This window comes from Pseudorca crassidens, chromosome 21 (genome assembly GCF_039906515.1).
Source record: "Pseudorca crassidens isolate mPseCra1 chromosome 21, mPseCra1.hap1, whole genome shotgun sequence".
Classification (NCBI taxonomy): Eukaryota; Metazoa; Chordata; class Mammalia; order Artiodactyla; family Delphinidae; genus Pseudorca; species Pseudorca crassidens.
Genome location: NC_090316.1, coordinates 29,556,601 through 29,581,385, shown reverse-complemented (window position 1 = coordinate 29,581,385; position 24,785 = coordinate 29,556,601). Strand labels below are relative to the sequence as shown.

General features: G+C 38.3%; 1 protein-coding gene across 2 annotated transcripts in view; it reads left to right on the top strand.

The window, feature by feature from the left end:
* Positions 1-24,785, top strand: part of CSMD1 (CUB and Sushi multiple domains 1) — a 1,750,344-nt gene that overhangs the window by 520,910 nt on the left and 1,204,649 nt on the right. For both annotated transcript variants that reach the window (XM_067722119.1, XM_067722118.1), the window contains exon 3: positions 2,228-2,340. In XM_067722119.1, the coding sequence (XP_067578220.1) occupies positions 2,228-2,340 (113 nt within the window). The remainder of the gene's footprint in view (positions 1-2,227; positions 2,341-24,785) is intronic.

Sequence of the window (24,785 nt, the reverse complement as noted above, 5' to 3'; positions counted from 1 at the left end):
TTCAGTCCGTAGCACAGAGTAATAATGGCGCCATGAAATGCGTAAGGAAGTGTTTTATCCGCTTCTGTTTTCTGGGACAGAGTGCGTAAAATTGTTAATTCTTTACATGTTTGGTAGATGTCTCGGTGCATTTAGGTAAATGCCTTAGTACGTATAACAGATACCATAGACTGGGTGGCTTATAAAAAAACAAAAATTTCTCACGTGTGGTTCTTGAGACTGGGAAGTCCAAGGTCAAGGTGCCCGCTGTTTCAGTGTCTGCTGAAGGCCTGCTTCCTGTTCAGAGACAGCGTCTTCTTGCTGTGTCCTCACATGGCAGAAGGGGCAAGAGAGCTCTCTGGAGTCGCTTTTATAAGGATACTTTGCCCTCATGATCTAATCACCACCCAAAGGCGCCACCTCCAAATACCATCATGGTGGGGATAAGGTTTCAACATATGACTTTGGGGTGACACAGACATTCAGTCTATGGCAGAAGAATTCTTCTGTAAAACCACCTGGGCCTGGACTTTTCTTTCAGGGGAGTTTTAATAGTTATAGTGTAACTATTAAATGTTACATTACATTAACATTTACATTACAGTAAATGTAATGTAAATGTTATTCACATTTTCTGTTTCATCGAGTAAGTTGTGGTCATTCGTTGTGTGTGTGTGTGTTTTAAGGAAGTAAGCAGTTTCACTTTTGTCAAATTTATGGGTGTAGTTTTTAGAGCATTTTTTTCATATCTGTGGGGTCTCTAGTAATATTTGCTATTTTATTCCTGTTATTAGATATTTATCTAATCCCCCTCTTTATTCTTATCCCTATTCTTATCTCTATTTATTCTTATCCCCCTCTTTTTTTTTTTTGGTCATTTCTGCTACATGTGTTAACTTTGTTGATCTTTTCCAAGAATTAGGCTTTGTTTCATTGCTTTTCTGTTTTCATTTCCAGTGATTTTGGCATTTATCTGTAATTTCTTGCCTTCTTGCTTTAGGTTTATTTTACTCTCCCTTTTCTAAGCTCTTGAGATGGGCGCTTGGATTACACATATAAGAATTTTCCTCTTTTCTAATGTATGTTTTCAGTGTTGTTAACTTCCCCCTCAGCCCTGCTTAGCTGAGTCCTACAGATATTGATATCTTGTGTTTATGTTTCATTCAGTTTAATGTACTTTTAAAAACTTCCCTTGAGACTTCTTTGATCCATGGATTATTTAGAAGTGTTTGCTGGTTGACAATTGTCCTGTCATTTTTCTCTTATTAGTTTCTGGTTTGATCCTGCAACTACAGTGGTTGTAATTAGGCCTTTAATACCATAGACTTACTGGCAAGACAGAGTTTCTCCCCCTGGAAATGAATGTTCAGGTTGATTTTTTTTATTTTTATTTGAGTCAGAAGTTTGTGTTCAGACTACACTAAACGATGCAACTGTAGACAAACTAATTAGTAAACTTTAGTTAAGATATAAATTGAAGCATCTCTTTAACCTTTAGAAAAGCTATTTGTTTGTAAAGCATTATATTTTACATTATATTATTATTATATATAATATATATATTATATAATATATAATATATATATTATTATATATTATTATTATATTATTATAGTAGTTCACTCCTTCAGAGTTCTTTCTCATCATTAAGATTTCTTAATATATCCTAACCTAGTTATAATTGAAACACATATCTTAAAATCCAAAAGATTTGTCTTGAAAACCAAATATCAAAGTCAGTTCATTTGACCTGAGCTCAAGGTAGTCATTGATTTTTATTTCTGACGTTGTGACTAGGATTTGTTTTCAAGAGAAACCGATTTATTGGGGGGTGGGAAGATAGTAAGAATAAGCACATTAATGATGAACTGGGACAGCACACTATCTAATAAGTTAAGAGAAAAATAAACTCAAAAGCACATGCAGTGTTACATTGTTTCGCATAGCAGGTGTAAGGATGACTGCACTGTTGTAAGTTCTGTGCGCTCTCTTTAGACAATGGTGTATTGTACATGTCCTTCAAGAAAAAAAACCTTTTCAAAAAGTGTTTAAATAAGCAAACTCTAGTCCTTGAACATGCTTCATTTCAGTTGCCTGGCAACACCTGGTATATGGTTCATGCAACTGTGCAGTGACTTATGTCAAATCAACAGGCCACAGTGGACAGAGGGATTGAATGACTTCATCAAATAAGCTTCAATAACAAGTTCATGCTTTTTGACTGTGTTCATCTCTTTTTGAAATTTAGGTTGTCGGGATTTCAGCTTCCTTCCTGCATCGTCAGCACCGGCTCCATCCTTACCCTGTGGTTCACGACAGACTTCGCCGTGAGTGCCCAGGGCTTCAAAGCTCTGTATGAAGGTAGGACGCGCCTTGTGCACTGCACACACCCACCGTCCAGATGACCTCACACTGAACATTGTCATGCAGACGGAAGCTGCTATTTCAGAGGTGGTTTAATGGTGCAAACATTTGACTTCTGTGCTTTGTTGATGGGAGAACACTATTTACTACAATGGCCCAACATCCTATAGTACAAAACGTGTGTTGACAGTTTTCCTTTACTGGTATAAATTTTGATTGGAAGAGTGGTTTTTCTTTTGACATGTGGTGGAGACGTTTTGAGAATTTAGAATACTAATTGATAGAGCTCCTTTTCTGTGAGGAATTAATTCTTAAGGCAGACATGTTTTCTTAAAATTATTGTTGGACAGTAATACTCAGAGTTGGTGCTTAGGTAAAGGGAATTCCATTGCATGAGTTTGGGTTGACAGAGTGGAAACTTTTCATGGAGAAAATGATTTCAGTTTGACTGTTTGGTGCTTGCAAGGCATCAGGAGTGAGTTTTGTTTTGTTTCAGTTTTTTGGTGTTTTCGGATTTTGTGCCAACGTGCCCTTAGGGTCTTGCTGTCATGGGTGACTGTTTGGGGCAGAAATTTTAAAAAGATAGAAGAGAGTTCAACCTTTGGTAGAGGGAATAATACAGATGATCACTTTAAGTATTCAGTTTTAAGAAATTGCACTACTAATATGGTAAGTGTAAATGCTGAGATCTCTTTAGTCTTGTTTCACATAGACACTTGAAATTTTCTTTCATGTGTAATACAAAATCTTTTATTTTTAACGTGAACTCTGAAGCCCATGAATTGAAAAGGACTGTGGGTAAGGGATAGTCCAATTCCTATTTACAACACACACTGTTCACTTATCGAGCCTTTCTGGGTTCAGTCACATCTGTGTGTGTTCTTCTTTGGAGTGTTCCCTATACTTGGGCAAAAATCATTCTTCGTGGAAAGATAAAATCTACATGTGCTTTGTGCAACTGAACTTAGCTACTATGCAATTATCAGAAAATACAAGGGTAGAATGTCCTCTTTGCACAGTAAAATAAACAGAGCCATTTATCCTTTCATTTAAAGGCTTATGTGGAATGATGCTTAGTATTGTATACTATTCTGACTCCAGTTCATCCAGGCCACTGCATTTATATATAAACCTGCATCAGTGGCCTGAAAGGGTAACTCAACTTGAAGTATATTACTGATTACCAGGAGATAATTTAATCTTTGGAAGAGTAACAGGCTAGTTTAAGATTAATAGGTGCTGTTAGCTTTCAAATTTGCTTGTATCTACCACTTCCTGTATACCCTAACTTCACAAAATTTCTTTTTCGCTTAACATTACAAAAGTGTTTCTAAAGCGATCTGTACTAGGTACTGTGAAACAGAACTTGTCCAGTCAGCATATATGATATTTGCTCAGAAGGTAGATATGGCTTCAACATTTGAGAAACCTTGGCAGTTTTCCTCCCCTTTCTAAGTTGATCTTTGAACATCATGTTTTATTAAATTTCGTAAGATAAATGTTGCAGAAACTACCGATGCTGGGAGATTGCCAAATGAATAATTCTACTGAATCTTTCCCGGCTATTGTTGGTGTTAGTGGTTGTCATCATGGTATAATAAAAAAATGACTGAGATTTTCTCTGTTGGGAAAGTGTTAATGAGTTATTAACAAAATTGGGAAAATGACGAGAAAAGTAAGCAAGGTCATGAGTTCAATGTATTTTTTCAATTGTTGATGTGTGAAGATGCAGTTTTTTGAAATTTGTGTTTTAAATAGTGACATTACAATATAGTCTGATATTTACAAGTAAATACAGGTCATTATTTTGAAAGAAAAAAACTATTAAAATAAAAAGTACTTTGTCAGCAAAACAGAAATTGTATAAAATATTCAATATCTTTATTTGTAAAATAGTTCTCAATTAGCTTAAAGGTCTACTGAGAAAATAAATTTGTACTATCTGGAGAAATAAAGTTAGTCTAAACAGAAGATTAAAGACTAGACAATTTATCTAGAAGAGACTAAAGCTTTCACTGTAGATATCAGCTGACTTATCAATAGTATCAGTTCCCACAGGGAATTTAGACATAATTGTAACTTAACCCATGTAATGGTCATGAGGAAAAGTGAGATTTTTATTGAGCAGTGTATAAAATATGTAAATACACTTATTCGGATATAATATTAAGCGGAAGCAATGATAATAGAAAAAATTTTTTTCTCTAGTTCTTAAACCATTACTAATTTATCTAATTAAAATTAGTAATTATTTAGTATTACCATATTGATGTTTAAATTTCTAATTTTCATTTATTTGCTTGAATTGGAGAAAGTCTTCCAAATTTAAAAAATCTGTCTATACAAGATAACCTTTATAATAAACTTAATCAGGGAACTGAACTTTATAGTTTGCTGATGGTACTTTGGACTGGTACATTGCATAAATTATTATTCATACATGGAGATATTAAGCTACCTAAGGAGTATGGAAACAATAAATTAAAATATTCTAATTGATGCATTTGGTTGTTGAATTTAACGCTGGATATTAAATGGAAATATTTAGAAATTTCACACTAACATTATTCACGTACAGTAATTAGCTCTCTAAATAGTAAGTTTATAGATTGTTGATGAAATCAACATATTTAACCCATAAATACAGACTAATAAAATTGAAATTACTGATTTAGTAGGGTGTTTTATAATGTTATATTTCCTAGTTCCGTCACTGAACATTATTCTTCGTGATCAACCAAAGAATTTGCATCATTTTCTTTGGTAAATTTATAACAAAAAATATTAGGATTACACATAATTTACAATGAGATGGGTTACTATCAAAATTCCTACATTTGTCCAGTATTGAAGTCCTATGTGTATAAATAGTATTCATTCATGTATTTCTATTTGCCAACTTTCTTTCATCAAGATCTCAGTTACTAAAATAAAATTATTTTTGTCATCAAATTTATTTATGATTTAAGAAAAAAAAATCATATAGGAGGTCAGAAAATTGACGTGACATGTCAGGACGTGACATATTATGTCATGACAAACGTGTGACAAGGCAGTCATTAGACTTAAGGACAAAGAGAACAAATCCATTTGGTGACATGGGACAGTCTCGAGATTATGCCCCAAAGAACTTGTCACTCTGATGCTCTTTTTATTTTTTCATTTTTTAAGAGGGAAGCCTTCCTCTGTTTTACTGCTTTTTCTTACTGGTGACAAAGTAAACTAAGCATTAGAAACACTAGTGAATATATGATGAAAACCCTTCAACTCCCAATTTTTGGTTCTGAAGTCTGATTTATTTTTAAGTGACATTTCTCTTGTTAATGTGCATCTTTATTTTTATCCTGAATATCATTTCAAATGTTTCATGAATTACTTGGTAATTTTTCATACATTGACTTTTCATAATTTTAGGATTGGTTATATTTTTTAAATTTAGTTTTTTACCAATTATTTACTGTAATTTAGATGGACTTTTTAGATATTTTTGCAAGTGAAATAAGCTTCTTTGACATTGATTGTATTTTGATAATCCAGTACTTTGTGTGAAATAGAACTTTTGTATATTATAGTACTTGTACTTGAATAGAAAGCCCCAACTCTGTGATTCAAATGAATGAGTCCGAAGTGTATTCACTAGAATAAATACTTTCCTTCTATAGAACATTTCTCGATAGTGTAGGGCAATTCCATTGATTGGGAATTAAATTGGCCAAGGCTTTATCCATGAGATGACAGTTTTTGTAAAGAAATTGAAATGAAGATTTAATGCCTATTTTGCCACAGATATTTACATTTGCAATAGTTGTTTGAGTAGGCAAAGGAAGGTTAAACCGGTTGCTTGTCTAAGGCAAAGCTGATAGAAATGGTAGGAATCTATTCTCTTTAAGATTTCTTTAAAAATGCTGGCTGATGTGGTAGTTGAAAAGGGAAAAATTTTAGCCACGAATGTAGACAGTCAAATACTTTGTTCATAAAATACTAATTTTACAATTCAACATTTATCTCACCTTCCCATGGTGCTGTATTTGAATATATTGGCCTTAAATATTATGCATGAAATCTATAAGAATCTGACAGTTTAAAAAATCTGTTTTAAAAGAAATACCGCCAGTGTAGCGAGGAGGAATTTGACATTACTAAATAGGAAAAATTTGCTTGTGACAGGAAATTGTTTTTGCATACCAAATAGCTCATTAGTTGGAGTGGGAAAAATGGTTGCCCACGAAGATGCTTTAAGAGACCCCCTTGGGTTATAAAATGCTATTCTAAAGGAATTCTTCTCTTTCAGTTTTTTTTGTCTTAAAATTATTCATTTTATCAACTATAGCATTGTCCTGCTTACTAAGGTATATGTATCTGTATGGATGAATACATAAATAGTAAATAAGTGGATGATAGGTAGGTAGGTACATAGATGAAAGAGATAGATGAATAGATAATCAGTAGATAAAATAGTTAATAGATTGGTAGGTAGATAGACACTTGATAAATAGGTAGACAGGTAGATAGATGGGTGCATGTGCCCAGTATGGTATAAAGTCTTATGTACATTTTCTTATTAAATCTTCAAGATTCCTATAAGCAATGTAAAATTACCTAATATTATGGGATAGAGAAAATTATGTAGTGACCTGTAGTTATTTAGTTTGCCAAGACCTTATAACTACTAAACGTGAAAGGGGAAATTCAACAAGTCTATTTCCAGAAATTGTAATTCTTAACCACTTACTATATGTCCTCTCATATAGTTTATTTGTTTCCATGTATGAAAATACATACATATGAATACATGCATATTATCACGTGTGTATACACAATTACATATATACACACATACACAAGTGTATATATGATATACACATGGAGAATATATGTAAGTGCTTATGCACACACAGATTTACTCATTCATTCTTTCGTTTATTTACTAAGCTTTTATTGATTAATAATGAGTAATAATCTGAGTAATAATGAGTAATAATTGAGTAATAATCTGCTAGCATCTAGCAGATGCTAGAGACCCAATACTGAGCTAAATGATAGGAATACAAAGATGGTGACAAGAATGGTGTCTGTCCTGAAGGACTAGTAGGGGAACACGACAAAATTGAGTAGAACAGAGCGTGTAATAAGTAGACACGGTGTTTGACACGATTGGGCGGAAGAGGGAAGGTCAGGTGTACTTGGGGACAGGTAGAGTCCTGACAGAGTTAATGCTTGGGCTGTACCTCAAATACAGTGTTTACCGTGTCGACTTTGTATCAGTCATTGGATAGAAGTTCTGCAGGAAGATGGGTCATCAGGGGATCTTTCTGAGTGAGGAAGAATCACAGGCAAGACTATGGAGAAAAGCATTTACCATCTTTCAGAACCGTAGGAAGTTTCCTGGGTCCTGCTTAGAGTTCACGGTGGGCCTGGAGCATGGCCCCTCTGGCTGGCCTCGCAGTGAGGGGGCTGGGTTGATAGTGTTTCTCACAGGGAACACTTCCTCTGTGAGATCCTCAGGGAGAAGGCTGAATTCATCTCACTGGACTGTTACATAAACGGAAGCGTTTTTGTTTGCATGGGCTTCCATTTTACGAGTTTGTCACATTTTGGCTTTTAAATCATGATTGTGATGCCCAAAACGTTTGCAGAGAGAAGAGGAATAAGGTGGATTAAGTGGTTTGTGAACTCTTGAAGCACTTTTAACTTGAGCAATTAGATGGCACGTATCATGCCTTCTCTTGTGGTCATTTTTGTTTGCATCCTTGAGGGCAGTGAGGGGCTCCAAGGAAAAATTTGAATCCTTGACATCTGGCACAAAGTAAATATTCAGAAACATTGTTTGATAAAAATTCTGTACTCAATCCTAGCTTAATTTCAGCCGGTAGTTCATATGTCTTTCCCTCAAAACCTAAAAGATGAATTGCTAATAAGTGTCACAGTTAACGGATTTGAATTTGATTTTCTCTTTGGTTAACACATCTTCTCATCTAGAAGTTCCTAAACACACACACACACACACACACACACACACAACACTGAAATGGTTTAAAGATAAAGAGTTTAGGTGACCCACAACATATACAAGCATTCCTTCAATAATGGACTCAATACAGACCCTTAAATGAAACCTGTAAAAACTTAAAGTGGATTAATTTCATTTATTATATATTTATTTTGGGGAAGCAAATGGGCTTCATTTTCATAAACTACTTAGAATTTCACCAGAGAAACATGAATCTTGGCTACAGTTCTCACCTTTCATCCTAGTTTCACTAAGTAATTAACTCCGGAGGTGGGTGGGTCTTCTTACTGAGTGTATGTTTCTTGTTCACTGAATGTATTTGGCATTTCCCTCTGACACATCCCTCCAGCGGAATCTTCTTTCCTTTAACATCCATGGATCTGGATTTAGAAAGAGCAGCTAGATTATTACCCTTCAAGCTCAAAGCTTTATTTAGGATGTCAGGGCTGATTTAGTTCTCCCTTGAAGTGCTTATCCAAACTCAACCTGAATTAAAGTGTGGAATGTGAGTGACCCACCTGGCAGGAGAGAAACATTCCTGATTGGAGAAAGTGGTGGCAGAGCAACAACTGCTAGCTATCCATCAGCCAACACTGTAACATTATTTTGGATTTATAACAATTACGGAGGCTGAAACAAATGGGAAACTTCTCGAATCACTTTCCTCTTGACTATTAGATACTCTGTGTTAGTAAACCCAGGTGAGGACACACCTGCCTGAGGACACATTTCACCTGGCTGTAGAGAGCAGAGCAGTTGGTCCTCATATCTGTCCTTCCCTAGGCTTAGTTGCCAGAGCCTGGGTACCCATTTTTTGTCTTGATTTGCAGGGGTGTTCAACATTAGGTCCCCTAGGACCATTAATCAAAGATTTTGGAATGGCACTCGAAATTAATTACTGCTGTTAGTAACATGAATACTGACACCTCCAAAATGTGCAGAGATAGGAGAGATGTAGTGACTTTCTGAAAGTTCAACTTTAAGTCAATCAAATGATGGGTCAGAGCAGACAGACGGAGAGCCGCCACCAGGAAGTGAGTGTAGGTAATGTAGAAAGGCTGGTGTATAACCGATGGCTATTGACATGTCTGATGAAAGAATAAAGATGGAACAAGTGCCAGAGGCAAAGCCACGTCCAGTGAAGCTCGGCCAGGAGGAGAGGGGTGCTCAGACCTCTGAGCCCTTCCGTCCACCGAGCACCATGCCTGATGTGGGTGTGGCCAGGAGTTGAGGTGGGCCATTCGCCAGTGCAAGGCGCTCCCTGCTCTGGGTCCCGTGCTGTATATGACTTTCTCCATTTGAGAGTCATGGATAGCTCACTGTCTGTGAGGTTGAGGTTGTGAGATTACATGCATAATTTGGTACGTAGACTTCATAGACTTCCTCCAGACCCAGTTGTCAATCGTTCCGTAACTACCGTAAAGGTCAAAATGACTTCTGTTAGTTGATGGTATCAGCTCTGCTCCCTTGAGGCATCAGAGGGTCTTCAGTCTGGTTGCTGTTGCTTATCTTATTTCTTGTTTCTCTTGTTTTGATTCTGCTCCTGTAAGCAAAGCTGGGGTTACAATTTGGCTTTGTATATGGGCCCGGAGTGCTGTGGTATGGGATTAGGGCCGGCCTGTCAGTGCAAATCGTCTGGTTCCTGTGGATTGTAATTTATTAATTTGGCATTTTGATATGTTTTGTGAACTTAATTCACGTGCATTTACCCTGGAGACAACGAATCTGCTTTCTGTGCACTGCAGAATCCAGTTTCTGATTCAGTAGGAGTGGATCATGGCGAATCCGTCAGATCATAAAATCCACAGTGAGATCTACTGAGTGATATTAAGTCAGTTCTTTTACCCTGGCGAGACACTAACACATACACACTCTCTCGCAGACTCCCCCTCACACTGTTTATATTGTCAGGTACAATTTCCCTTCAAACATCATCCTAAGAAAACATCTTCTTCAAAGTACTCAACACCGTTAAAAAGACTTAGTTTTAGTCTTACATATATTGACCTAAGAGAACATCCATCATACAAGGAAGTGAAAAAAATGCAGTATAGGGACTTCCCTGGTGGCACAGTGGTTAAGAATCTGCCTGCCGATGCAGGGGACACGGGTTCGAGCCCTGGTCCGGGAAGATCCCATGTGCCACAGAGCAACTAAGCCCGTGCGCCACAACTACTGAGCCTGCGCTCTAGAGCCCGCGAGCCACAACTACTGAGCCCTCGTGCCACAAGTACTGAAGCCTGTGTGCCTAGAGCCTGTGCTTTGCAACAAGAAAAGCCACCACAGTGAGAAGCCCGCACACCGCAACTAAGAGGAGCAACCGCTCGCCGCAACTAGAGAAAACCCGTGCGTAGCAATGAAGACCCAACGCAGCCAAAAAAAAAAAAAAAGAGCAGTATAATCCCATTTCAGTCAAAAAAAATAGTTTTAAAAGTACCTGTGTAACTATGTGTGCACACATACGTGTGTATGTGTGTGTGTATCCATCATCCTTATATATGTATAGCATACACGATACGAGTATTCAGAAAAGTATAGGAGGATACCTGAATTTTAATAAACGTTACTTTGGGAGTCATTGGAATGCTTAGGAAGAAGTATTGCTTGATTTTTCTCTCTATTATTGAGTTATTTAGCTTGTTGCAATGAATATTTAAAAAATTAAGTAATGAACATCATAAAGGAGAAAATCTGTAGATGATGTTAGAAATTAATATTCTTAAATGGATCTATGGCTCTCACCTGGAAATAGAATACAAAGTGGGACCAGGTAATTAAAAGGCCTTCAATATTGTTTTCAAATGGCTGAGTTCATAGGTTCTAAGGTCAGCGCTGTAGCTGAATTTTTTCTTTTAAAAATAAGGGAAAACAATGCGTACTTACTAGAAAACTACACACAGAAATAGTAGTCTGTCTAAAAGGGACTTAATAAAAGACAAATTAATTCCATAGAAAAGGCATCTTTAACAAAATAAGGATTGGTTAATACCTGACCTCCCAAAATGTAATGCTACTGGCATGTCTTAATATATTTCCTCATGATCATAATTTAAGTTTTATCCTTTGTACCCACTCATCTCCCAAGATTTTTCTCTTACTTTTTTGTTGATTTTTCCCAATAATATCTTGTGTCATAGACAAATTTCCAAGCTAATATGTGTATGTATTTGGTAATAAGTAATCTCAGGTAATGTGTGCAAAAAATGAGCATTATTTAAAATGAAGTTTATAAGCAAAAATAATGTTAGATGATTTTCCTCTTAACAGTCTCTCTTTTTTGGCTATCATGGGTCTTTAATGAGCCACTCAGTACACTAGAAATTAGACAACCTCTCTATTTAAACACCCTCAGGCCTTGGCTATCTACTATTCGGGTACTAGAAATGGGAAATGTTGGCAGAATTAATTACTCAGATGTTTACATGTGGATGGTGCGTAGATTCTGAGGTCTGGGTTTAACCCAGCTTCCCAATTGCTATGAGTGTGACCATTGGATAAGTTACTTAAGCACTTATTGTATCAGATTCCTCACTTGCAAAATAAAAAATGAAAAGTACCAACCTCACAGAGTTGTTACGAAACGTACAGAAGATAAGCTCTTTAAACCATGTGGCTCTGTCCCTGGTATATAACACTTTTAATTTATTCTTCCAGCTCTGCAGTATTGGCATAGAAGCTGACCTCAAAAAGTGTAATGTATGGTTATTTCTTCTAAATTAGGAATTATATAAGCTTCCTTAATGCTTCTATCCTTCCCGCTTTGTGCTGATTTCCCGTTTGCCATCTTATTCTTGGGACACTTCTGTCCACCTCTGTCCCAACTTCTCTATGCTTTGTGTCTCTTCAGTTTTCTTTGGTACACAGTTAAAAAAAAAAAAAAAAAAAAGGCAAACATGAATGGTTCCATGTTTTTTTAAGTGAGGGTGCAAAACAACAGATGCACCCCTGGTAAATTGTTGAGTGGCTCTTTCTGGTTTTAGGACTCGCTGTGTACATTGTAGTGAGTGTAACTTCAAAATTTTTCTCAACTCTCAACTCAAGTAGGTAGGCATTTTTACGCTTCTTTTGTTGTTGATTCGTTTATTCTCTAGTCTACAATGAGAAGAATATAGGATAGAGATCACTGAGGAAAGGTGAAATTACATTTTTAATACTAGCTACTGGTTATAGGAGAAGATGGGAAAGAGTGAGACTGATTTGAATTATAAATAGAAAAGCACACAAGCATCCGTGGACTGAAATCAAAAGTATCCAAGGATGCTGGAAATGAACATGATAAATTAGGACAAAAATAGATTACAATTTGATAAATCAAAATCACTTTCGTTTTGGGGAAGCAGACCTGCCTCCCGTCTGTAGGCCCTGTTGTGAGAGAGATGGGAATTCCATGAAATATAATCAGTCTGTAGCCCTATGTAAAAGTTAAACTTTAAGCAAATGCTTCGCTCTCTGATATACAGTGAAATTAATGTGAAATGTACATCCAGATGATAAAGATACACATATTTATCTGCAGAGTCCTTAACTCATTCTACGGGAGATTCAGAGTTCCTTTCCATTTCTGACTTTGCACTTAAAATGTAAATTTATTGTCATTTCTGATACTCTTGCTAGAGAAAGTTAATGGGTCACTGAATATCAAACGAGCCTCCCTATTGCTAAATCTAAGCGTATTTTTCAAAGGGTGTGTTAATCGAAAAAGTTTCTCATCTTACTAAGCAGTTTCTTCTTTCTGTACTGTGTTCTTTAAATATATCCAGAAAACATCAATCTAAAATGTCTTCTGAATAATATATGTGAGGTTGGCCTCAGTAGTATTCATATCCTGAGATCATCAGTTATGGGTTTATTCTTAACCTCAACATTGATTCTATTGATTAACTTGAAAAAGCGTCATATAAAATTGCACTGTGAGTTTGTGCATTTTCTATAATCAGTCATTTCTTACCATTTTAATTGTTTATTTCACATAGTCCTTTGTGCTAATCAGAGTAATGTAAACCTAATGAGGAAATGCTTTCAGTTGTGTCCGAGTGTTGACCAAAAGAATGAGCTACAGAAATGAAGGTAAACTTTCAAATAAAGAAAAGCAATATTTTTTTCTTTTAATTGTATTCCCCCAGTTTTTTCCCCTAAAAACCAATAATCGAGAATCTGGGCTGCAAACATACCCTCCTCATGATAGAGGATGATGTGCCCTTTCTAGTTGACTGCGCTGTTTGTTCTAACTCGTTTCCTTGAAGACATCCTTGACGTTGGTTCTTTGAGAATATAACCTTATATTTCTCTCTTATCTATGGGAGTTAAAAAAAAAAAAAAACAACGAAAACAAAAACCCAGCATTTAACAAAAGAAGAGTGGCCTGGGGCCTGTCAACTTGCACCATGACTTTGTAGAGCTCCAATTAAGCTGCAGTAGTCATGTTAATCATATGTATCTTCTAAGTGTGAATTTTGTTTTTCCAAGTGTACATACACTTTTCTTAAAATATGCTTTTAAATATTAGAATAATGGAATGGAAAGCCACATTTGGGAAGGAGAGGAGGGTGGGTGAGCGGACAGCTGGTGTGTGGGACATTTCAGTTTTCTCCTTCAGTTCTGCCTGTGTGTAGGAGGGTAACAAATAGGAGATTTTGTGCAAGAATAAGCTGAAATGGAATACATTTCAGCTTCGGTTGTGTTATCCATCTCAACACATGAAAGTGGGATTTTAGCATTCCACATCTTATTTTTTAAGACTTTCATACTTGCTCAAAACTTTCCTATATGCCACATTTCTGATATGTGTATCAAAATTTACGTATTTACTTGACTTTTTTTTTTTGTGGTGGCGGGGAAGGAAAGCTAAGATGCGTGAATCACGGGAACAACCATGGCTTTTGATCTGAGTGTAGTGATAACAAATTATTTTTGTATTATTTAAGTTCACCAAGTCAAAGTAACTAGGTAACATGTGCTTATAATTAATCTTTATACACTTAGTACTGAAGGTCTTAAAAGAATTGAGGTATCATTTCATTTATAAACTAGTGTATAAAATAAACACAAACAATTTGCACTGTGAATTTAAACAATCAAATACAACATTCCAATGAAATACATTACATTACAACATTTATACTATTCTTCAGGTGGCATATTAGCCATATTTAATAAAGGTCTTTCAACAACCACCTCCATGTAAGATGCCATCTAGCCTATTAAACTGTAGTCACATTAACACTCTATAATAAAAAATACTTTATTGTATGTTAATTTTCATTTAGCCCTTAAAACTTCATGCGTAGGTACTTTATTCCTATAGAGATATGGCAGTTGTCCAAGTGTTGACATCCAGTGTTAAAAGAGCTGGAGTTAGGTTTGGTCCCTCTAAAAGGAACTGGCCAGCTTCTTCTGTCAAGGGCCAGATAGTAAATATTTGTTGCTTTGCAGTTTGATCTTTGCCCAACTACTCAGTTCTGCCCGTACAATATGAGGTGTGATAGCCGCCCTAGACAGCTTGAAGGCTTGAGCATGGGTGTCTTCCAATGCAACTTTATTAACAGATAGGCGGCCATTGTGTGCGACCCTGACCCTACAGCCAGAGCACTTTCTCCTTTCCTCGGAAGTCAGGTCTTCTTTCTTCTGTGTCAGTTCTGCTTCTTATGTAACCCAGCCTCTTAAGGCCCAGTCAATAAAGTAAGTGGACCCTAAGGAAAGCTGCCAAAGCCGCAGGTCTAATTGTTTTGCTGCAACTGATCAGACAACTTTGTTAGTTACCCGAATCTAACACTCGGTGACTCGGGAGTGTTTGTAGATTTAAGTCACTGTTAAGTTGGCAATCAACACATTCTCTGTTGTTATTTGCAGACAGAGCTTGTATAAAAGGTTTACCTTTGTGTTTTTTGTGTGAGACATGGCAGTAGGTGTCTGTAGTTCCAGTAGTGCTCCAGTCCCAGCTTTCCAAGATTCCTTTTTGTGTGTATTTTCTTCTCAGAAGCTCCTGTATGGACAGGCATCACGCTTTGATTTCAACCCCAAAGGCACTCCTTAAACTTCTTAGTATAAAGCGTAATACCGACTGTTTCAAGTCCCTGCTTTCATCTTATCAATGCCCAGAGAACAGTTAATAGAAAATTTATTAGAAAGAGGTGGCTGCTGATATACAATTTTTATGTTGTTGGGAAAAAAAATTTTTTTTGACTTTCAGAAATAATTTTCGTAGAACATCTATGCATCACTTATATTTCCTTAAACTTTGTCATTTTAAATCTGGCCAGTTAACCAGTGGAGGCCCGGTGGTGAATAGCTTGTATCTTTTTTCATCGTACTCTCCAAGGACAAGTGTGCGATGCAAGCCACTTGTGCTGTTTGGAAGGGGTTGGGAGCACTTTACAGTATAAATCTGTGCCGGTGGAAAAATGCTACTCAGCATAACTAAACTGTAATATGGGCACCGTTCTGCTCACTGCCATCTGACAGCTGTTCGGTTCCTCTGTGAAATGAATTAGTGCTGTCATTTTACTAATAGACCAAAAATAAAATCGCTGGCATTGTTTCCAGCAGCCAGTTCTAACAGAAGCCCGTTGAAATGAATTGCCCCCTCTCTGGTCACAGTCATGCCTGTTACAGGACAGGCCATCAGAACATAAGGCATTACTCAGAATACTAATTGAGTAAAGCAGAATGCTTTTCAGAGCCAGCGTTACTTAGGGTGGACTAAAAATAACCACAGGTTTCTAAACTCCTGAGTGGCTGCTTTTTCAGGTGAGTCTCAAGGCATGCCCTCCTCCTGGCCCAGAGAATCTGTATGTGACCTTGCACCAAACTCAGATACATCTAAAGCAGTTCTTACGCGCCTGGTGTGGTGCTCACTCTAAGGGTGGTTTTGTGAGAAACAATACAGATGTGTCCTCCCTTACAGAGCTTCCCGACCAGAAGGGCTCTGTGTCCTGCACAGGGATGGTGCAATGCTATGAAAAGCTATGTTTGTGTGTTTCTTTTTGATCATCGTCAACAACAAAAAACCCTGATGTTTTTTATCATGTAATTCTGAATCCAGGGGGATGGTTCCGTGGCACGCACTTTACAGTTATTCATTGAGCTGCTAGAGGTTTTACATGATCTCAACTTACCCTTTTAAACCATCCAGATACATATAGGTAATGAAATGCTCCTTTTACAAATGAGGAATTGGACTTAAGCACCGTAGTCGTGTTCATACAGCTAGTAGGTGTCTGGGGCCAGAATTTAAAACCATTTCTACTGTTAGAAAATTGGAAAGCAAGAAACTGTCGTCTAAAACTAGGTGGCAATTCCTTCACCCTATTAAGATAATTATCATTTTCCTTTTCACTTGTCTTTTCCAAGCTAAACATTCCCAGTCCAAGCAAGACCAGAGGTTTGAGTGAATAAAAGACCAAAATCGTCCTTTGAATAAGGCACATTGCGTTGTGTTATCTTTTCTGAAGTGGGAGTGCATTCTAGATGTTTACTGATGGATGGGGAGGAAAAAGGTCAAAGATGCCTTTTCTGAATAGCATCCTTCTACCAGGGCAGCACTGATAGGAGAGATGGTACAGTCTTGTGCTTATGTTGTATGGGCTCTGGAGTAGACCACCTCCAATTTTATTATTTTGTTACTTTTTTTTTAAACAGCTTTATTGGAGTATAATTGCTTTACAAGGTTGTGTTAGTTTCTGCTGTATAACAAAGTGAATCAGCTATACATATACATATATCCCCATATCCTCTCCCTCTTGCGTCTCCCTCCCACCCTCCCTGTCCCACCCCTCTAGGTGGTCACAAAGCACCGAGCTGATCTCCCTGTGCTATGTGGCTGCTTCCCACTAGCTATCCATTTTACATTTGGTAGTGTATATATGTCCATGCCACTCTCTCACTTTGTCCTAGCTTACCCTTCCTCTTCCGCATGTCCTCACGTCCATTCTCTATGTCTGAGTCTTTATTCTTGTCCTGCCCCTAGGTTCTTCAGGACAATTTTTTTTCTTTTAGATTCCATACAGATGTGTTAGCATATGGTATTTGTCTTTCTCTTTCTGACTTACTTCATTCTGCATGACAGACTCTAGTTCCATCCACCTCAATACAAATAACTCGATTTCGTTTCTTTTTATGGCTGAGTAATATGCCGTGGTATATATGTGCCACATCTTTACCCATTCATCTGTTGGGGACACTTAGGTTGCTTCCATGTCCTGGCTGTTGTAAACAGTGCTGCAATGAATACTGTGGTACCTGTCTCTTTTTGAGTGATGGTTTTCTCAGAGTATATGCCCAGTAGTGGGATTGCTGGGTTGTATGGTAGCTCTACTTTTAGTTTTTTAAGGAACCTCCATACTGGTTTTCATAGTGGCTGTATCAATTTACATTCCTACCAAGAGTGCAAGAAGGTTCCATTTTCTCCACACCCTCACCAGCATTTACTTGTAGATTTTTTGATAATGACCATTCTGACAGGTGTGAGGTGATACCTCATTGTAGTTTTTTTTTTTTTATTTTTTTTTATTTTTTAACATCTTTATTGGAGTATAATTGCTTTACAATGGTGTGTTAGTTTCTGCTTTATAACAAAGTGAATCAGTTATACATATACATATGTTCCCATATCTCTTCCCTCTTGCGTCTCCCTCCCTCCAACCCTCCCTATCCCACCCCTCTAGTTAGTCAAACCAACGAGCTGATCTCCCTGTGCTATGCGGCTGCTTCCCACTAGCTATCTATTTTACGTTTGGTAGTGTATATATGTCCATGCCACTCTCTCATTTCATCCCAGCTTACCCTTCCCCCTCCCCATATCCTCAAGTCCATTCTTTAGTAGGTCTGTGTCTTTATTACTGTCTTGCTCCTAGGTTCTTCATGACCTTTTTTTTTTTTTTTCCCCCTTAGAGTCCACATATATGTGTTAGCATACAGTATTTCTTTTTCTCTTTCTGATTTACTTCACTCTGTATGACACACTCTAGGTCCATCGACCTCACTACAAATAACTCAATTTTGTTTCTTTTATGGCTGAGTAATATTCCATTGTATATATGTGCCACATCTTCTTTACCCATTCATCTGATGATGGACACTTAGGTTTTTTCCATCTCCGGCCTATTGTAAATAGAGCTGCAATGAACATTTTGGTACATGACTCTTTCTGAGTTATGGTTTTCTTAGGGTATATGCCCAGTAGTGGGATTGTTGGGTCCTATGGTAGTTCTATATTTAGTTTTTTAAGAAACCTCCATACTGTTCTCCATAGTGGCTGTATCAATTTACATTCCCACCAACAGTGCAAGAGGGTTCCCTTTTCTCCACACCCTCTCCAGCATTTTTTGTTTCTAGATATTTTGATGATGCCCATTCTGACCAGTGTGAGATGATATCTAATTGTAGTGGTGATTTGCATTTCTCTAATGATTAATGATGTTGCAGATTCTTTCATATATTTGTTGGCAATCTGTATATCTTCTTTGGAGAAATGTCTATTTAGGTCTATTTAGGTCTATTTATTGGATTGGGTTGTTTGTTTTTCTGACATTGAACTGCATGAGCTGCTTGTAAATTTTGTATCCATTCAGCCAATCTGTGTCTTTTGGTGGGAGCATTTAGTCCATTTACATTTAAGGTAATTATCGATATGTGTGTTCCCATTCCCATTTTCTTAATTGTTTTGGGTTTGTTATTGTAGGTCTTTTCCTTCTTTTGTGTTTCTTGCCTAGAGAAGTTCCTTTAGCAGTTGTTGTAGAGCTGGTTTGGTGGTGCTGAACTCTCTCAGCTTTTGCTTGTCTCTAAAGGTTTTAATTTCTCCATCAAATCTGAATGAGATCCTTGCTGGGTAGAGTAATCTTGGTTGCAGGTTTTTCTCCTTCAACACTTTCAATATGTCCTGCCACTCCCTTCTGGCTTGCAGAGTTTCTGCTGAAAGATCAGCTGTTAACCTTATGGGGATTCCCTTGTGTGTTATTTGTTGTTTTTCCCTTGCTGCTTTTAATATGTTTTCTTTGTATTTAATTTTTGACAGTTTGATTAATATGTGTCTTGGCGTATTTCTCCTTGGATTTATCCTGTATGGGACTCTCTGTGCTTCCTGGACTTGATTAACTATTTCCTTTCCCATATTAGGGAAGTTTTCAACTATAATCTCTTCAAATATTTTCTCAGTCCCTTTCTTTTTCTCTTCTTCTTCTGGAACCCCTATAATTCGAATGTTGGTACGTTTAATGTTGTCCCAGAGGTCTCTGAGACTGTCCTCAGTTCTTTTCATTCTTTCTTCTTTATTCTGCTCTGCAGTAGTTATTTCCACTATTTTATCTTCCAGGTCACTTATCCGTTCTTCTGCCTCAGTTATTCTGCTATTGATCCCATCTAGAGTACTTTTAATTTCATTTATTGTGTTGTTCATCGTTGCTTGTTTCATCTTTAGTTCTTCTAGGTCCTTGTTAACTGATTCTTGCATTTTGTCCATTCTATTGTCCATTCTATCTCCAAGATTTCGGATCAACCTTACTATCATTATTCTGAATTCTTTTTCAGGTAGACTGCCTATTTCCTCTTCATTTGTTAGGTCTGATGGGTTTTTATCTTGCTCCTTCATCTGCGGTGTGTTTTTCTGTCTTTTCATTTTGCTTATCTTACTGTGTTTGGGGTCTCCTTTTTTGCAGGCTGAAGGTTCGTAGTTCCTGTTGTTTTTTGTGTCTGTCCCCAGTGGCTAAGGTTGGTTCAGTGGGTTGTGTAGGCTTCCTGGTGGAGGGGACTAGTGCCTGTGTTCTGGTGGATGAGGCTGGATCTTGTCTTTCTGGTGTGCAGGTCCACGTCTGGTGGTGTGTTTTGGGGTGTCTGTAGACTTATTATGATTTTGGGCCACCTCTCTGCTAATGGGTGGGGTTGTGTTCCTGTCTTGCTAGTTGTTTGGCATAGGATGTCCAGCACTGTAGCTTGCTGGTCGTTGAGTGAAGCTGGGTGCTGGCGTTGAGATGGAGATCTCTCGGAAATTTTTGCTGTTTGATATTATGTGCAGCTGGGAGGTCTCTTGTGGATCAGTGTCCTGAAGTTGGCTCTCCCACCTCAGAGGCACAGCACTGACTCCTGGCTGCAGCCCCAAGAGCCTTTCATCCACAGGGCTCCTTAATTTGGGATGATTGGTTGTCTATTCAGGCATTCCACAGATGCAGGGTATATCAAGTTGATTGTGGAGCTTTAATCCGCTGCTTCTGAGGCTGCTGGGAGAGATTTCCCTTTCTCTTCTTTGTTCTCACAGCTCCCAGGGGCTCAGCTTTGGATTTAGCCCCGCCTGTGCGTGTAGGTCGCCGGAGGGCGTCTGTTCTTTGCTCAGACAGGACGGGGTTAAAGGAGCCGCTGATTCGGAGGCTCTGGCTCACTCAGGCCCGGGGGTAGGGAGGGGCACGGAGTGTGGGGTGGGCCTGCGGCTGCAGAGGCCGGCGAGACGTTGCAGCCTGAGGCGCGCCTGTGCGTTCTCCCGGGGGAGTTGTCCCTGGATCCCGGGACCCCAGCAGTGGCGGGCTGCACAGGCTCCCCGGAAGGGCGCGTGGCCAGTGACCTGTGTTCGCACACAGGCCTCCCGGTGGCGGCAGCAGCGGCCCTAGCCGCTCTGGGCGGCCCTAGCCACGTCCGTCTCTGGGCTCCGCACCCCTAGCCGCGGCTCGCGCCCGTCCCTGGAGCTCTCTCAAGCAGCGTTCTTAATCCCCTCTCCTCGTGCACCAGGAAACAAAGAGGGACGTAAAAGTCTCTTGCCTCTTCGGCAGTTCCAGACTTCTCCCCGGACTCTCTCCCGGCCAGCCGCGGTGCACCAACGCCCCGCAGGCTGTGTTCACGCCGCCAACCTCAGTCCTCTCCCGGCGCTCCGACAAAAGCCGGAGCCTCAGCTCCCAGTCCCGCCCGCCCCGGCGGGCGAGCAGACAAGCCTCTCGGCTGGCAAGTTCCGGTCGGCCCGATCCTCTGCGCTGGAATCTGTCCGCTTTGCCCTCCGCACCCCTGTTGCTGTGCTCTCCTCCGCGGCTCCCAAGCTCCCCCACTCCGCCTCCCGAAGTCTCCACCCGCGAGGGGGCTTCCTAGTGTGTGGACACTTTTCCTCCTTCACAGCTCTCTCCCGCTGGTGCAGGACCCGTCCCTATCCTTTTGTCTCTGTTTAGTTTTTTCTTTTGCCCTACCCAGGTACGTGGGGGGTTTCTTGCCTTTTGGGAGGTCTGAGGTCTTCTGCCAGCGTTCAGTAGATGCTCTGTAGGAGTTGTTCCACGCGTAGATGTATTTCTGGTGTATCTGTGGGGAGGAACGTGATCTCCGCGTCTTACTCTTCCGCCATCTTCTAAAATGCCCCTCATTGTAGTTTTGATTTGCATTTCTCTAATGATTAGTAATGTTGAGCATCCTTTCATGCGTTTGTTGGCAATCTGTAAATCTTCTTTGGAGAAATGTCTATTTAGGTCTTCTGCCCATTTTTGGATTGGGTTCTTTGTTTTTTTGATATTGACCTGCATGAGCTGCTTGTATATTTTGGAGATTAATCCTTTGTCCATTGCTTCATTTGCAAATATCTTCTCCCATTCTGAGGGCTGTCTTTTCATCTTGTTTATGGTTTCCTTTGCTCTGCAAAAGCTTTTACGTTTCATTAGGTCCCATTTGTTTATTTTTATTTCCATTTCTCTAGGAGGTGGGTCAAAAAGGATCTTGTTGTGATTTATGTCAAAAGCATTCTTCCTGTGTTTTCCTCTAAGAGTTTGATAGTGTCTGGCCTTACATTTAGGTCTTTAATCCATTTTGAGTTTATTTTTGTGTATGGTGTTATGGAGTGTTCTAATTTCATTCTTTTACATGTAGCTGTCCACTTTTCCCAGCACCAGTTACTGAAGAGGTTGTCGTTTCTCCACTGTATATTCTTGCCTCCTTTTTCAAAGATAAGGCGACCATATCTGCGTGGATTTATCTCTGGGTTTCTTTCCTGTTCCATTGATCTATATTTCTGTTTTTGTGCCAGTACCATACTGTCTTGATTACTGTAGCTTTGTAGTATAGTCTGAAGTCAGGGAGCCTGATTCCTCCAGCTCCGTTTTTCGTTGTCAAGATTGCTTTGGCTCTTTGGGGTCTTTTGTGTTTCCATACAAATTGTGAAATTTTTTGTTCTACTTCTGTGAAAAATACCAGTGGTAGTTTGATAGGGATTGCATTGAATCTGTAGATTGCTTTGGGTAGTAGAGTCATTTCCACAATGTTGATTTTTCCAATCCAAGAGCATGGTATATCTCTCCATCTGTTTGTATAATGTTTAATTTCTTTCATCAGTGTCTTATAGTTTTCTACATACAGTTCTTTTCTCTCCTTAGGTAGATTTATTCCTAGGTATTGTTTTCGTTGCAGTTGTACATGGGAGTGTTTCCGTAATTTCTCGTTCAGATTTTTCATCATTAGTGTATGGGAATGCAAGAGATTTCTTTGCATTAATTTTGTACCCTGCTACTTTACCAAATTCATTGATTAACTCTAGTAATTTTCTTATAGCATCTTTAGGATTCTGTATGTATAGTATCATGTCATCTGCAAACCGTGGCAGCTTTACTTCTTCTTTTCCCATTTGGATTCCTTTTATTTCTTTTCCTTCTCTGGTTGCTGTGGCTAAAACTTCCAAAACTATGTTGAATATTAGTGGTGAGGGTGGGCAACCTTGTCTTGTTCCTGATCTTAGAGGAAATGGTTTCAGTTTTTCACCATTGAGAATGATGTTGGCTGTGGGTTTGTCATACATAACCTTTATTATGTTGAGGTAGGTTCCCTCTATGCCTACTTTCTGGAGGGTTTTTATCGTACATGGGTGTTGAATTTTGTCCAAAGCTTATTCTGCATCTATCGAGATTATCATATGGTTTTTCTCCTTCAATTTGTTAATATGGTTTATCACATTGATTGGTGTATCTTGAAGAATCCTTGGGATAAACCCCACTTGATCATGGTGTATGACCCTTTTAATGTGCTTTTGGATTCTGTTTGCCAGTATTTTGTTAGGGATTTTTGCATCTATGTTCATCAGTGACATTGGTCTGTAGTTTTCTAATTTTGTGACATCTTTGTCTGGTTTTGGTATCAGGGTGATGGTGGCATCATAGAATGAGTTTGGTAGTGTTCCTCCCTCTGCTATGTTTTGGAAGGGTTTGAGAAGGGTAGGTTTTAGCTCTTCTCTAAATGTTTGATAGAATTCGCCTGTGAAGCCATCTGGTTCTGGGCTTTTGTTTGTTGGAAGATTTTTAATCATAGTTTCAATTTCAGTGCTTGTGGTTGGTCTGTTTATATTATCTATATTTTCCTGGTTCAGTCTCGGAAAGTTGTGCTTTTCTAAGAATTTGTCCATTTCGTCCAGGTTGTCGATTTTATTGGCATATAATTGCTCATGGTAGTCTCTCATGATCCTTTGTATCTCTGAAGTGTCAGTTGTTACTTTTTCATTTCTAATTCTATTGATGTGAGTCTTCTCCCTTTTTTTCTTGATGAGTCTGGCTAATGGTTTTTCTTTTTTTTTTTTTAATCTTCTCAAAGAACCAGCTTTTAGTTTTATTGGTCTTTGCTATCATTTCCTTCATATCTCTTTCCTTTATTTCTGATCTGATCTTTATGATTGTTTTCCTTCTACTAAATTTGGGGGTTGTTTTTGTTCTTCTTTCTCAAATTGCTTTGGGTGTAAGGCTGGGTTGTTTATTTGAGATGTTTCTTGAGGTAGGATTGTATGTAAACTTACCTCTTAGAACTGCTTTTGCTGCATCCCATAGATTTTGGGTCATCGTGATTTCATTGTCATTTGTTTCTAGGTACTTATTGATTTCCGCTTTCATTTCTTCAGTGATCTCTTGTTTATTTAGTAGTGTATTGTTTAGTCCCCTTGTGTTTGTATTTTTACAGTTTTTTTCCTGTAATTGATATCTAGTCTCATAGCGCTGTTGTCAAAAAAGATACTTGATACGATTTCAGTTTTCTTAAATTTACCAAGGCTTGATTTGTAACCCAAGATATGATCTGTCCTGGAGAATGTTGCATGAGCACTTGAGAAGAAAATGTATTCTGTTGTTTTTGGATGGAATGTCCTATAAATATCAATTAACTCCATCTTGGTTAATGTTTCATTTAAAGCTTGTGTTTCCTTATTTATTTTCATTTTGGATGATATGTCCATTGGTGAAGTGGGGTGTTAAAATCCCCTACTATGATTGTGTTACTGTCAGTTTCTCCTTTTATGGCTGTTAGCATTTGCCTTATGTATTGACGTGCTCCTATGTTGCGTGAATAAATATTTCCAATTGTTACATCTTCTTGGATTGATCCCTTGATCACTATGTAGTGTCCTTCTTGTATCTTGTAATAGTCTTTATTTTAAAGTTTATTTTGTCTGATATGAGAATTGCTACTCCAGCTTTCTTTTGATTTCCATTTGCATGGAATATCT